This window comes from Canis lupus, chromosome 22 (assembly GCF_003254725.2).
Source record: "Canis lupus dingo isolate Sandy chromosome 22, ASM325472v2, whole genome shotgun sequence".
Classification (NCBI taxonomy): domain Eukaryota; kingdom Metazoa; phylum Chordata; class Mammalia; order Carnivora; family Canidae; genus Canis; species Canis lupus.
In genome coordinates, this window is record NC_064264.1 from 4,827,171 (window position 1) to 4,839,633 (window position 12,463).

At 51.2% G+C, this 12,463-nt stretch overlaps 1 protein-coding gene across 4 annotated transcripts in view; it reads left to right on the forward strand.

The window, feature by feature from the left end:
• RUBCNL (rubicon like autophagy enhancer) overlaps positions 1-12,463 on the forward strand; it is a 37,218-nt gene that overhangs the window by 12,868 nt on the left and 11,887 nt on the right. For 2 of the 4 annotated variants that reach the window (XM_049099512.1, XM_049099510.1), the window contains exons 2-6: positions 4,220-4,296; positions 4,818-5,028; positions 9,979-10,080; positions 10,612-10,672; positions 11,225-11,357. In XM_049099512.1, coding sequence (XP_048955469.1) covers positions 4,845-5,028; positions 9,979-10,080; positions 10,612-10,672; positions 11,225-11,357 — 480 coding nt within the window. In that variant the 5' untranslated portion in view covers positions 4,220-4,296; positions 4,818-4,844. Of the gene's footprint in view, positions 1-592; positions 695-4,219; positions 4,297-4,526; positions 4,679-4,817; positions 5,029-9,978; positions 10,081-10,611; positions 10,673-11,224; positions 11,358-12,463 lie in introns of those variants that run through there. The other 2 variants (XM_025478290.3, XM_049099511.1) reach the window with 2 other exon arrangements.

Here is a 12,463-nt window from a genome sequence, read left to right on the forward strand (position 1 = left end):
AAAAAAAAGATAAAAAATAACCTCGTTCTATCCCAGTGTCTGGCCTCCTGTGTTGGCTGCTAGTTTTATTGCTGATTGATTGATTGATTGATTGATGCGTTTACCTAGTCTTGGAAGTCCAAGGGGAATTCACTGTGTTGTGCAGGCTCAAGTACAAACCTGTGTGTTTTTTGTTTCTTTTCCTCCCACGATTTGGAGTGAAGCAATGACTGCCGTCCTCTGCGTGTCCAACCATTTCTTGTTTGTTGCCCCTCGCAGGTTCGCTGCTGCCCGGCCCCGGCCCGCCGGCCGCGTGGCGAGTTCGAGGCCCGAGTCCGCTAGCCCCGCGGCCGCTGACACCTGCAGCCCCGAGCCCGGGAGATGGTGTCCCAGTCGGCGGGCGGGCCCGAGGCCCCCGGGGAGGCCCGCGGGAGGGCCGGCAGGGGCCCCGGCGACCCGGGCGGCCCGCGCAGCTCCCCGCACCTCGAGCGGCCCCGCTGCGCGCCCGACGCCAGGCTGCGGAGGCACAGGGCCGCCTGGGTGCAGCCGCCGCCCGCGCAGCGCCCGGGGCCCGACTCGCCCTCCGCGGGGGCCCCGGGGCGCCGGCCGGCCTGTCCCCGGGGCAAGGGGGGCCCGGAGCCCCGGGAGCTGCCCCCCGCCCCGCCTGCGCCCCGGACCCAGGGCGGCGCTGCTCCGCCGCCTCCAGCGCAGGAAGGTACGAGGCTCCTGGGTGCGGCCCGGGCCCGCGGCAGGTGCATCCCCCGGGAGGGGGGGGGCGCCCCGGGAGGTGCCCGTGCCCCGCCTGCGCCCCGGCCCACGCGGGAAGGTACTAGGCCCTGCGGCAGGTGCATCCTGGGGGGGGAGGGGGGCGAGAGGTGCTGTGCCCCGCCTGCGCCCCGGCCCGAGGGCGGTGCTGCTCCGCCGCCTCCCGTGTGGGAAGGTACGTGGCTCCTGGGTGCGGCCCGGGCCCCCCGCGGCAGGTGCATCCCCGGGAGGTGGGGGGGGGGGGCGCCCTGAGAGGTGCTGTGCCCCGCCTGTGCCCTGGCCCATGCTGGAAGGTATGAGGCTCCTGGGTACGCCCCGGACCCTGCGGCAGGTGCATTCCCTGGGGGCGGGGGGGTGCGCCCCGGGAGGTGCCCGTGCCCAGCCTGCTGGGTGACTGCGGGGTGACCAGGCCACGTGGGCCCGCGGGGCTTGGGGCACTGCGGCCCTGGGATGGACGCGAGGCTCCCCACCCCCATCCCACGGTCCTGTGCCCGAAGCCGTGGGACTGCAAAACCAAAACCTCAAAAAAACCCAAATCACGATCCCCCCCCCCCCCAAAGACTGTGGGAGACCTGCGTCGTTAAAGCCGGGAGCCCTCGCACTTCTGTGGACGGAGGCTCTGGTCTCCTAAACAAAGAAACAAACTAAACAGCAAAACACAACCCCTGGAATCCCTAAGGGAAGGCACCAAAGAGTCAGTAAATCGTCCGCTGCTCTTGTGATTCGTGGCCTTCTAATTCCTTTTAAAGATTTTATTTATTTATTTATGAGAGACACAGAGAGAGAGGGAGGCAGAGACACAGGCAGGGGGAGAAGCAGGCTCCATGCAGGGAGCCCGACGTGGGACTCGATCCCGGGACCCCAGGGGTCACACCCTGGGCAGAAGGCCAGGCTCTCAACCGCTGAGCCTTCCAGGCGTCCGAGGGCTTTTTCTTTTCTTTCTTTTTTTTTTTTTTTTTTTTAAGATTTTATTTATTTATTAATGAGAGAGAGAGAGAGAAGCACGCTCCATGCAGGGAGCCGGACGCAGGACTCAATCTGGGACCCGGGAGTCACACCCTGGGCCTAAGGCAGCTCCAAACCTCTGAGCCCCTGGGCTGCCTCGCGACCTTCTTTCTAATTCTTAACAAAATGTGCCATCCACACTGCCTTAGTGTTTCTCTTGGAACCCTAGCTCAGATTGTCAAGGAAGTTTTTTGTCTTTCAAACCAATTTGAGAGCTGCCTGGGTGTGTGTCTGGCTGTATTTAGTATTTCTCACTAGCGAGAACCAGCCCTACCCCTTTCCTAAAATAGGAGGAGTTTTTTGTTCGATGGGGAAAACTTCTGAATAGTCCAAGATGAGGACAGCCTTTTTTTATTTTTTAAAGATTTATTTATTTATTTGTTCATGATAGACATAGAGAGAGAGAGAAAAGAGACACAGGCAGAGGGAGAAGCAGGCTCCATGCAGGGTGCCGGAGCAGGACTCAATCCCGGGACCCCAGGATCGCGCCCTGGGCCAAAGGCCCGCGCTAAACCCCTGAGTCACCCAGGGATCCCCGAGGACAGCCTGTAACATGTTATTCATCACTTAAGGATGGTGGATTGTGGACAATCTTAAAATGGGCTAATTTTGAAATAAGAACCAAATCTGAGGGGCGCCTGGGTGGCTCAGTGGGTTAAATGTCTGTCTTCAGTGTAGGTCATGATCCCTGGGTGCTGGGATCAAGCCTGGTATTGGGCTCCCGCTGAGCTGGGAGCTGGGAGCCTGCTCCTGCCTCTCCCTCTGCTCCTCCCCCTGCCCCTGCTCCCTCTCTCTTCTCTCTCACTCTCTCTCTCAAATAAATTAAAAAAAAAAATTTTTTTTTTTTGAGCAAAATGCCACACTCTACAGCAAGTGATTCTGCGATTTAAAATTCTCCTGTAGCTTGGTCGTACACCAGCCCCTTTTGTCCCAAGACGGTAACCCCCAGCAACTTCTCTAAGTACCTTAAAAAAAAAAATCACTCCATGTCAAACTTGGTAGGGGGATTCAGCCCATGGGATTAAAAACAAAAACAAAAAAGGAAGTCCCCGACGGTCTGGTCTTTGTTGTGGGACAGCAATGCAGAGAGCAGACCTTTTGTACTAAGATACAGGATTTCCCCCCATTTTCCCCACTGGGTCACCAACGACAGCAGCAGGGTTAGTCCTTTTCTAGAAAATATGATAGAGCGAGACCCCCCCACCCGCTCCCCCAGCCGAGAAGCGTTTCCCAAGGCCCGAGGACACTTTGCCACAGTTCCTGGCGTTTGCAGAGGCGCCCACTCCCATTCCCAGTCTCTTCCAACCTCCTAATTGGGAACTATCCAGTTTAAGGGGTGAGGACCTTTTAGTGCAGAGGCCGGACCGGCTGGTGTCCACACTGTTGGCATCTTCTCGGTCCCTTTTTCTGTCTCTGCTCAGGCTCCAAAGCCCATGGCCTGCAGACCCAAGCCAGCCGGTCCCCTGATCTGATAAATACAAGCTTTGTGTCACTGTAGCTGCTTGTCACCCTCAGGACAGAACTGCGTGGCGGCAACAGGTGGGCCTCACTCAGGTCCTATACTGGTGGCTACGGAGTCCTTCTCAGAAGTGTGCCCGCCCCACGCGGATTCTGCACCCCAGAGATGCAGGTTCTGGGGGGTATGGTCACTGTCTTGAAGCCGGGGCTGGGGCCGGGGGATCCAGCTGGCCCCTCTGCTGCTCGCCCTGAGAGCTGCGGCATCCACGAGCCACCTGCAGCGTTTTGGTCCCAGAGAGCGGGTTGGAGCAGCTCAGCCCTCGGGGGGCGCTCACAGGAACCTGTTGCCTGACACCTGCAAGAAGAAATCACACATGGCAGGGGGCGTTTTTATTTGGGGGCGTTTTTGTCTTGATGGTCTTGGCTGCCAGGAAGGGAGCTGCTTTGGGGTGCAGAGGCTTCAGGGTGCAGAGCACAGGAGTCAGCTGGACGTACCCTCTGTGGTTTCTTCTTGTTTTGGGCTGGAGGAAGAGCATTTTAGAGAAGCACTTCACGCGGGCCTTTTGCAGACAGATTTGTCTCCCTAAACAAGAAGTTTCGGGTCCAGTGCAGCGCCCGGGAAGAGGGATCCCATGACCCTTAGGGCCCTGCTTCTAGGCTGTTCCTTCTTGCCTGTCTCCACCTCGTGTAGGGAGTTTCCACGATCCTCTTCTCTTTCTACCCTCTTGGCCTCCTCATGGGTCTCCTCCGTCTCCCATCCCTTCTCTGAAGAGTCCCTCCAAGTTGCTCCAAGAGGGTAGAAACGATCCCTGGGTGCTGGGATCATTGTTCGGGCAGTATCTGCGATGCCTACCACCAGAAGGATCTGTCTTCTTCTGGCATCCTAATTTATTCTAGAATTGTGCTCATTAAAAAAATTTTTTTTCAAAGACCACTGCCTACAATTGTTTGGTTTTCTTAGGATTCTTTGAACTTCTTTTTCTCCATTTTTAATAACTTGCTGCCTTGGCAGGTGCTGTGCAAGTCAGTGGAAGAACCTTGAATCCCTTCTCACCAGAGGCATTCCTGCTCCCTGTCGATGTTGAAAAGGTGAACACATCTTTCTTTCTTCTTTTCTTTTTCTTTTTTCTTTTTTTCTTTTTCTTCTTTTTTTTTTTTAACCACAGAGAGTGTTAATTCCATAGATGGTACTGTTCTGATTTAAATCTGGAAACTTCACTTGATGAAGCGTGGCACGTAGGTTTCCTTCCAGCCTTTGGCAGGAGCATAAGCTAAGGCGGGCTCTGAGTCAGTGCGCTCAGCTGGGCAGGTTTCCATGACTGATGTCTACCCCCCGGGCCACTGCTAACCCCGGGGGTCATTTTCCATCACGAGAAATCCAGCGTGGGCTGTCTGTTGGTCGCAGGGGGCTAAACTGTGTGTGTCTGGAAGATATGGGCCGTCCTTCCTATGATGACCTGTGGTCCCTCAGGTAAATGGACATTTCTGTTTCCATGCATTGGCTCCACTTAGATGTAGCCTCTTGATTTTTCAACCCAATACACCCTCCGTGGAAAACAGGCGATCACGCTTGTGAGTATTTTAACTGATACTTTTCTTTTTTCCTGCAGGAAAACGCCCACTTCTACGTTGCGGATATGATTATAGCGGCAATGGAGAAGATCAAGTACGCCATCCTGAGTCAGCAGCACCCAGACCCCTGGGGTGAGGAAGAGGCCAGGGGGGCACCCGGCAGTGGTCATGCTGATGCTGAGACGACCTTCTATAGCAACATGAAGCAAGGATCTGGGTCTTCCAACTCTTCTGACAGCGGCTATGAAGGCAAGTGGGGGCAAATCAGGGGAACTCTATGCTGTGTTCTGTGCTTACGTCTCTTTTCCGGGCATGTCCCAAAGTAGATCATCATATCCTTTGTCTAAAAGGTCCTGAATAACCATTATCCTCACCATTTTTGCCTTTGGGATTTGGCCTTGGTTGTCATCATGTTCCACTCGGTTGGTACATCAATGTGTTTGGTTTGGGTTTTGTTTTTTCCCCCTTCGACTCCATCATACTTTCTCCTTGGCAGTGGCTGATAGTTTCCCTGTTCCTCTGTTTTCTGTCACCTGGCCGTCCCCCAGCTCTTCTCACACATTGCTTCTTTTCCCGAGGACTCCTCTGTCCTTCATCCCACAAACCAGGAGCCCGAGGGCCTGGGTGATGGGTATCAATGGGGGCAACACGCCGTGCTCCTTCCTTGCAGGAGCATCCCTGTGGGGATGCAGGAGTAGAGGCTGAGGACGCCATATGGGGTCCCCAGGGTAGCAGAGGTAGGCCCCCCCACTGTAGGCCCCAGAGCGGGAGGAGCGGGCTTCATCCTGGGAACCGGGGAGTCCCTCCTGGAAGAGAGGGTCCCTAAGCTGAGAACTGCAGGTAGCATTTGCCCTTCCTAAGTGGGAGCCCTGCTCCGGCCCTCGGAGCTTCGTCTGTACTCACGTCCCAGGAGATGTTCTGCACCGGGGTGTCTGCCCAGGATTCCGTCTCCCTTGGAACCTCCCAAATCTGTTTCCCCTCCTGCCCGTCTCCTAACAAGTGCCTGCTCCACGCAGCGGGGACCTGCTCGCCACATTTACCTGGTTGGCAGGCAGTAACCAACGAACTTAACATTGTCTCAACTAGTCATCTGTTCCTCCCTTCCAACCCCTTTTTTTCCAAAAGAAAAAAGATGAAAAACTAAAGTTTGCTTTTCCTCTTGGCTTCCTTGACCAAGCGTCTTCAGGCGTTTCTCAGTAATGAGGGGAGAACTCACTCCAGCTCCCACCGTAGAGCATGACGCCTGGCACCAGATCCATGCACAATAGCTGGCTGTTGAATGCACTACCTAGCTCAGAGTGAAAGGGAAGTTCGTTTTATTTTATTTTATTTTATTTTATTTTATTTTATTTTATTTTATTTTATTTATTTTTTAAAGATTTTATTGATTTATTCATGAGAGATGCACAGGGAGAGAGAGACACAGGCAGAGGGAGAAGCAGGCTCCATGCAGGGATCCCAATGTGGGACTCGATCCTGGGACTCCGGGACCATGTCCTGGGCTGAAGGCAGACTCTAAACCGCTGAGCCAGCCAGGGATCCCAGGAAGTTCTTTTTTTTTTTTTTAACAGGATACAGAGCACCCTCACCCAACCCAGTGGTGGGAAACACAGGGCTGACCAGTATAGAGGACCTGCCCTTTCTGGGGCTTTGTGGCCTCTTTCACCTTGTGCGATGACGTCATTCTCCTTTCCTGCAGCCTGACTTCCTCTCCCCATTCCCTCCACACCCCGCAGCATCTGGCCTGGGCTCTGCAGCTCTGCAGTCCTCCTGAGCGCCCAGCCGGGGCTGCGCAGCCCAACCCAGGTGCACGGGACCCCTGGAGCACCTGCCGTGGAGAACATCTCCCAGGGCATGAACATAGAGAGCACCTGCTAGTTCTGCGCTCTTATCTTTGACTCTTTTCGGGGGGTGGGGGGTTGGCCTGTGTCCTGGCCCCATTTCTAGTGAACACATCAACCCTGACTTCTCAGTAATGGTGACATCCCCTCCCTCCAGTCCCTGTTCCTGCCCTTGAGCTGCACCATCGCCGCAGCCTCCGGCCGGTCATTCTGCAAGAAGTGCATTCAGGTCCTCACGATGCATTTGCTGCCTTTAATTTTTCTCTTGACTTGCGGCCTCTTTCCTTTCATCGATCCCACACACATCTGTCCTCCTAGAACAGCTTCCGTGCCTCTCAAATGGCCTGTCGAGTTTGTCCCATGTTTTATCCTGGGACTTTTAGGCCTGCGGGCTGCAGCTTTCCAACGGGCATCTCCTGATTTCTCCAGGTTGTACGTGGGCTTCAGGTACCCTAGTCTGGTAAACTTGCCTGCAGACGAGCCTCTGCCCCCCACCCTCTGCTTTGGCTAGGCTCCCTGGAATGCTGGGTCCCCGGGAACTTCACATGAGTTCCTTCATTCTCCCCATTCTTTGAAAGCAGTCTCCTGCCACCAGCACTGAGACAGGCTCCCAGATTCGCATCACAAGACAGGGGCACCATTCATGTGAAATTAAGCGTAAGTTGTGCTCCACAATGCTCTATGATTGTCTGTGTGCGCGCCCCACCGCCCCCTGGAGTTGTGCAAGGTGGAGCCGCCCTGCCTTCTGAAGGTCCATGGCACGCACCTCTGTTTCCTGACGGTGGGTGATGTGCGTCGGGGTCTCAGCTCCCTTACAAGGTGTTAAGCTCTTGGATGGACAAGTATTCCCATTTGAATTTCCCTTCCACACAGTAGTACCTTGCCTGAGATGGTATTTTATAAATATTTCTTGAAATGCTAGCTGAGCTTTTTTTTTTTTTTTAAGATATCATTTATTTGAGAGAGACAGAGCATAAATAAGCAGGGAGAGCAGCAGGCAGAGGGAGAGGGAGTAGCAGACTCCCAGCCGAGCTGGGAGCCCGACGGGGGGGGGGGGGCCTCCATCCCAGGACCCTGGGATCGTGACCTGAGCCAAAGGCAGATGCTTAACCCACTGAGCCACCCAGGTGCCTCTAAATATTTTAAATATGAATATAAATATGTTAAATGAAATCTCAAAAATATTTCTATTGCCCCAATAAAAAAATATGCATCTTTTATTAAGGCTCTCTCTTGGGACATTGGCTTTTTAGTAGTAGCTTTTCTCCTCTGGGGTAGGTCAGCATACTTCAAGTTGCAGGGTAGTCTTGAGAGCATTTGAAAACGAATGAAAAAAAAAGATTGGAAAGTGTCAGCATTCACCTCACCTAGAGGAGGCAATGTGTCCTGGAACTTTTTTGTTTGTTTGTTTAATCGGTGAAATATATTTTTGTGTTTGTACTGAGTTGCAATGTGAATGCATGTTCCTGTGGATCATGGTCAAAAGAGTGTGGGGAACACACAGGTAGGGTGACGTTGCCCTGTTTTGCCCGGGAGAAAATCAATGTTGAGAAGTTGATTGTACATGGTCACCTCGCTAGGATGGGGCAGTGTGGTGGTGGTTTTTTTTTTAATTTTTTTTTTAAAGATTTCTCTATTTATCTTAGAAAGAGAGAGAGAGCATGAGCAGGAGGGGCAGAGAGAGAGAGGGAGAGAGAACCCCATGCCGACCCCGCACTGAGCACACAGAGCCAGACACGGGGGCTCGAACCCAGGACCCTGAGATCATGACCTGAGTTGGATCCAAGGATCGAGTCAGACGCTTAACTGACCTCACCACCCAGGCAGTGCTGTTTTAAACCCTGGCCAGTCCCTTCTGAAGCCCATTCGTGTAACCTGTGGCCTAGAATATTTTCCTAAACGACTGTATCCACTTCTCTGTGTTTTTCTCTTTTTTTATTTTTATTTTTTATTTATTTTTATTTTTGTGTGTGTGTTTTTCTCTTAAACTTAATCATGTGAGTACAGTTTCATAGTGATTATGTACTCGTATTACTGTAATTCCATTAATAATATGATCATATCATATTAACACTATTTCATATCCAGTTTTCCAAGTTGCTACGGTTTTCACATTTTTCCCACGATGGTGCTTCTTGAGTTAATAACATGATTTGCAAAATTAACTTACCAATATTTGGCACGTAGGTGGCTTTCCATATTTGAATATTTAAATGGACTGCCAATAGTTCCTTTATGATCAAAGCCCACCTTTTTCACCTTTTTAACTTTCTTTTCTTTTTTTTAAGATTTTATTTATTTATTCATAGAGACAGAAAGAGAGAGAGAGGGGCAGAGACACAGGCAGAGGGAGAAGCAGGCTCCATGCAGGGAGCCCGACGTGGGACTTGATCCCGGGACTCCAGGATCAGGCCCTGGACTGAAGGCGGCGCTAAACCACTGAGCCACTCGGGCGTCCCTTAATTTTCTTTTTAATGATATTCTTAGGATAAATTCCAATACTAGCATTTGTGATAGAAAAACCTAGACGTATTGGAAGTAGTTTCCTAGGGTTGCTGTAGCAAAATACCACAAACCAGGTGGCTGAAAACAACAGAAAATGTATCTTTTCTCACTTGGGGAGTCCAGAAGTCAGCAATGAAGTTGTTGGAGGGTTTGGTTCCTTCTGGAGGCTCTGAGGGAGAACCCGTCCCATGGATCTCCTGGCTTCGAGTGGTTGCCCATGGTCGTTGGGCATCCTAGGCTTATAGACGTGTCACTCCCGTCTCTGCCTCCATCTCACAGGGCCGTCTCTCCGGAGATCAGTGTCTGTGTCCAAATTTCCCTCTTTTCATAATTCCCTCTTTCTAATCTAAACGGTCATGTTGGATTTAGGGCCCACCCTCATCCAGTATGACCTCAGCTCAACACGATCACCTCTGCCAAGGGGCTAATTCCACATAAGGTCACATGCACAGGCTCTGGGTGGATATGAATTTCGGGAGGACTCTCTTCAACCCTCTGTGTTGCCTCTACCCTTTGCCTCACCGTGAGGCTGATTTTTTACCCTCTTTCATTCTTTTTTAAACTTCGTATCATGGAAAATTTCAAACACGCCTGAAAGCAGGCCGCTCACTCTTCTGAAGGCCTCCTCGTCACAGATCCTCATCCATCTGTTTCGCTTAATCACAGCGAATGTAAGAACAACACAAAAATAGCTCCCTGCATTTTTGAATTCTCAAAATTGGGTTTTAAAACTCTTTGAAAGTAAACTCTTGTCCCATTTTATTCCCCAGTTTCTGGTTAGTTGGATGTGACAGGTGGTACAGTTTTTCTTTTTTTTTCTTGTTGATGGAACCCCCTTTCTCTCTTGTTCTAGGTTGTGCTATGTTACAGGGCAGCCCGGTGGCTGGGACACCCACTTACGGTGACGTTCTCAAAGAAGCCTGTAAATGTGACTTTGATGACTTTGTTGTCGTAGGTAAGATTTGGAAACTCAGCAGCTGTGACTCGTAACCTCCCTCCCCACCTCCTGCTACACACACACGTGTTGACGTGCATCACATGCCATCCCACATTATAGTGGCTTTCAAAGGAACTTCTCCCAGGATCAGATTATGTCCCTGATATAAAAAAAAAAAAAAAAAAAGGTGTCCTTCTTATTTCAAATGTCTCGACAATCGATCTTTCATCTCACTTACAGAATTGAACACAAAAGCAGATACTAAAAAAAAAAAAAAAAGGCAGATACTCCTTGTAGTCAGACAGAGATCTGTCTGGCCTCTCAGTTACATTTGGGTGGAATTCCGGGAGGGTGTATTTTGAAATGCCATCTTCGGTCATTAGCTGTACTTTCTCATAATAGAAACCCAAAGAACCTGAAGTACGGAGATGCTGAGTAACTCGTTCTTTCTGCGGTGCAGGGATTTATTTTTGTAGTCTTACAAAATCGAGTATGAGTAAGTGAAACAGACTGAAAGATTTTAATACCCTTTCTTCTATTTGCTTGCAGAACTTGGTGAGTTTAGCAATATCACAGAAACCTGTGGATGTTCCTGCAGCTCTTCCAAGAGGTATCTCTTCCGTGTCCACCTGGGCCGGGACCCCTGGGCCGTGACCTCTGAGGCACTGTGAATGCCCAACCTCTGACATCTCAGACTGAGTTCAGCCAGTTCCAATGACAGGGATTACTCTTTAGCAATGGAACAGTCACCGCTATAATTTTTACAGAGCTTAAAAGGCCTTTATATACATTCTCATTTAATCAGGCGGGGGGTTGGGGGTTAACTCCCATTTTATAAGTGTGGAAACTGAGGGTCAGATTAAATGTGCCTCAGGACACAGTGCTGCTAAATGAGCAGAGGTGGGACTTGAATTCAAGGCCGAAGGCTCCAAATCCAGTGCTCTTCTTACCACATTTCCCAGTCTTGGTACCCTCAATACCTAAATGAAAGCTGCTCTGTTGAGCACAGGGCAATTGTGTTGAGTAAGACAACCAGTGGATGGTTGGTGCATGCTGCCTCATGTGACACCCCTTCTGAGTTTTTGGAGCGGGAAAGAGAGTTGAAAATCTGAAGACTCCTCGCGAATATAGTTTTCCACTTTCTGCATCCCTTACCTTTCAGTATCGTTTATGAGCCAGACTTCAATTCCGCTGAGCTAATAGCCAAAGAGTTGTACCGAGTATTCCAGAAGTGCTGGATGTGGTCAGAAGTTCATCATCAGCTGGAAGGTTCTCCCAATGCCGCTGGCTCCATAGTAAGTATCAAAATAAATGGGCCTTGAATCGAAAGTTCCTAAGTTCTAATTTTGCCTGCTGTTCCCTTCAGACATTTATGTGTTTCCCTGTTTGGTCACCGGGTGTTGGGGGAGACAGGAACAGAAGGATGGATCTGGCATTTATTGAGGGTGGATTATTCTCCCCGAGAATTCAGCATTTTGGATTTTCTTTCTCACAAATATCCTACTGAGTAGATGCTAGAGTGTTAGTCCCAGCACCTGGAGGGGCCTGGTCAGGGGAAGAGCAGGAGCCCGCCCAGCCTGGTCCCTTGGGGAGCACTCTGCCTCCTGACAGCGGGGAGCCCACCATGGGGAGAGGACTTTGCAGCAAAGCCAAGACTTGGGTAGGAGAAAAGCACTCTGCACGTTGCAGAGGAGGAGTGTTTCATTTTCTCGGGGGACTTGGGAAAGCCAACTGGAGATCTCAGGACTTGAGAAATGGTAGCAGGTAGAAACACGTGGACGAGGATCTTGGCTAAGGGCAGCTGGGGCAAAAGTGACGGGGAGGAGGGCACCTGGTGTTATTTGTTGAGCAGGGCAGCTTGGTGTGGGGTGACATGTGTTTGTGTGTATCTGTGTTGGGGTGAGGGGTGTTGATCTTCCTGGGAGGTTGGGTTTGAAGATGGTCAAATTGTGGAAGACATAAAATGCTAATTCGAGAAGTTTGCATTTTATTTTATTTTTAACAAAATATTTTATTTATTTATGGGAGACACACAGAGAGAGGCAGAGACACAGGCAGAGGGAGAAGCAAGCTCCATGTGGGGAGCCTGATGTGAGACTTGATCCCGGGACTCGATCCCGGGACCCCAGGATCACGCCCTGAGCCGAAGGCAGACGGTCAACCGCTGAGCCACTCGGGGATCCGCTGGAGTTTGCATTTTAAATTCTTGCAGGAGAATTGAATGGTTCAGTTGGGAGCCACTGGATGTTAAGCAGGGGAAGGGGATTAAAAGAGCTGTTTCTGGGGAAGTCTGACAACAGCTGGGGGGTCCGGTTGGCAGCATCTGTCAGTCTGTCCACTAAGAGCGGTGAGGCTCCTGCTGGGAAATCAAAGCATTCCAGGTCCCAGTGACCTACTTACA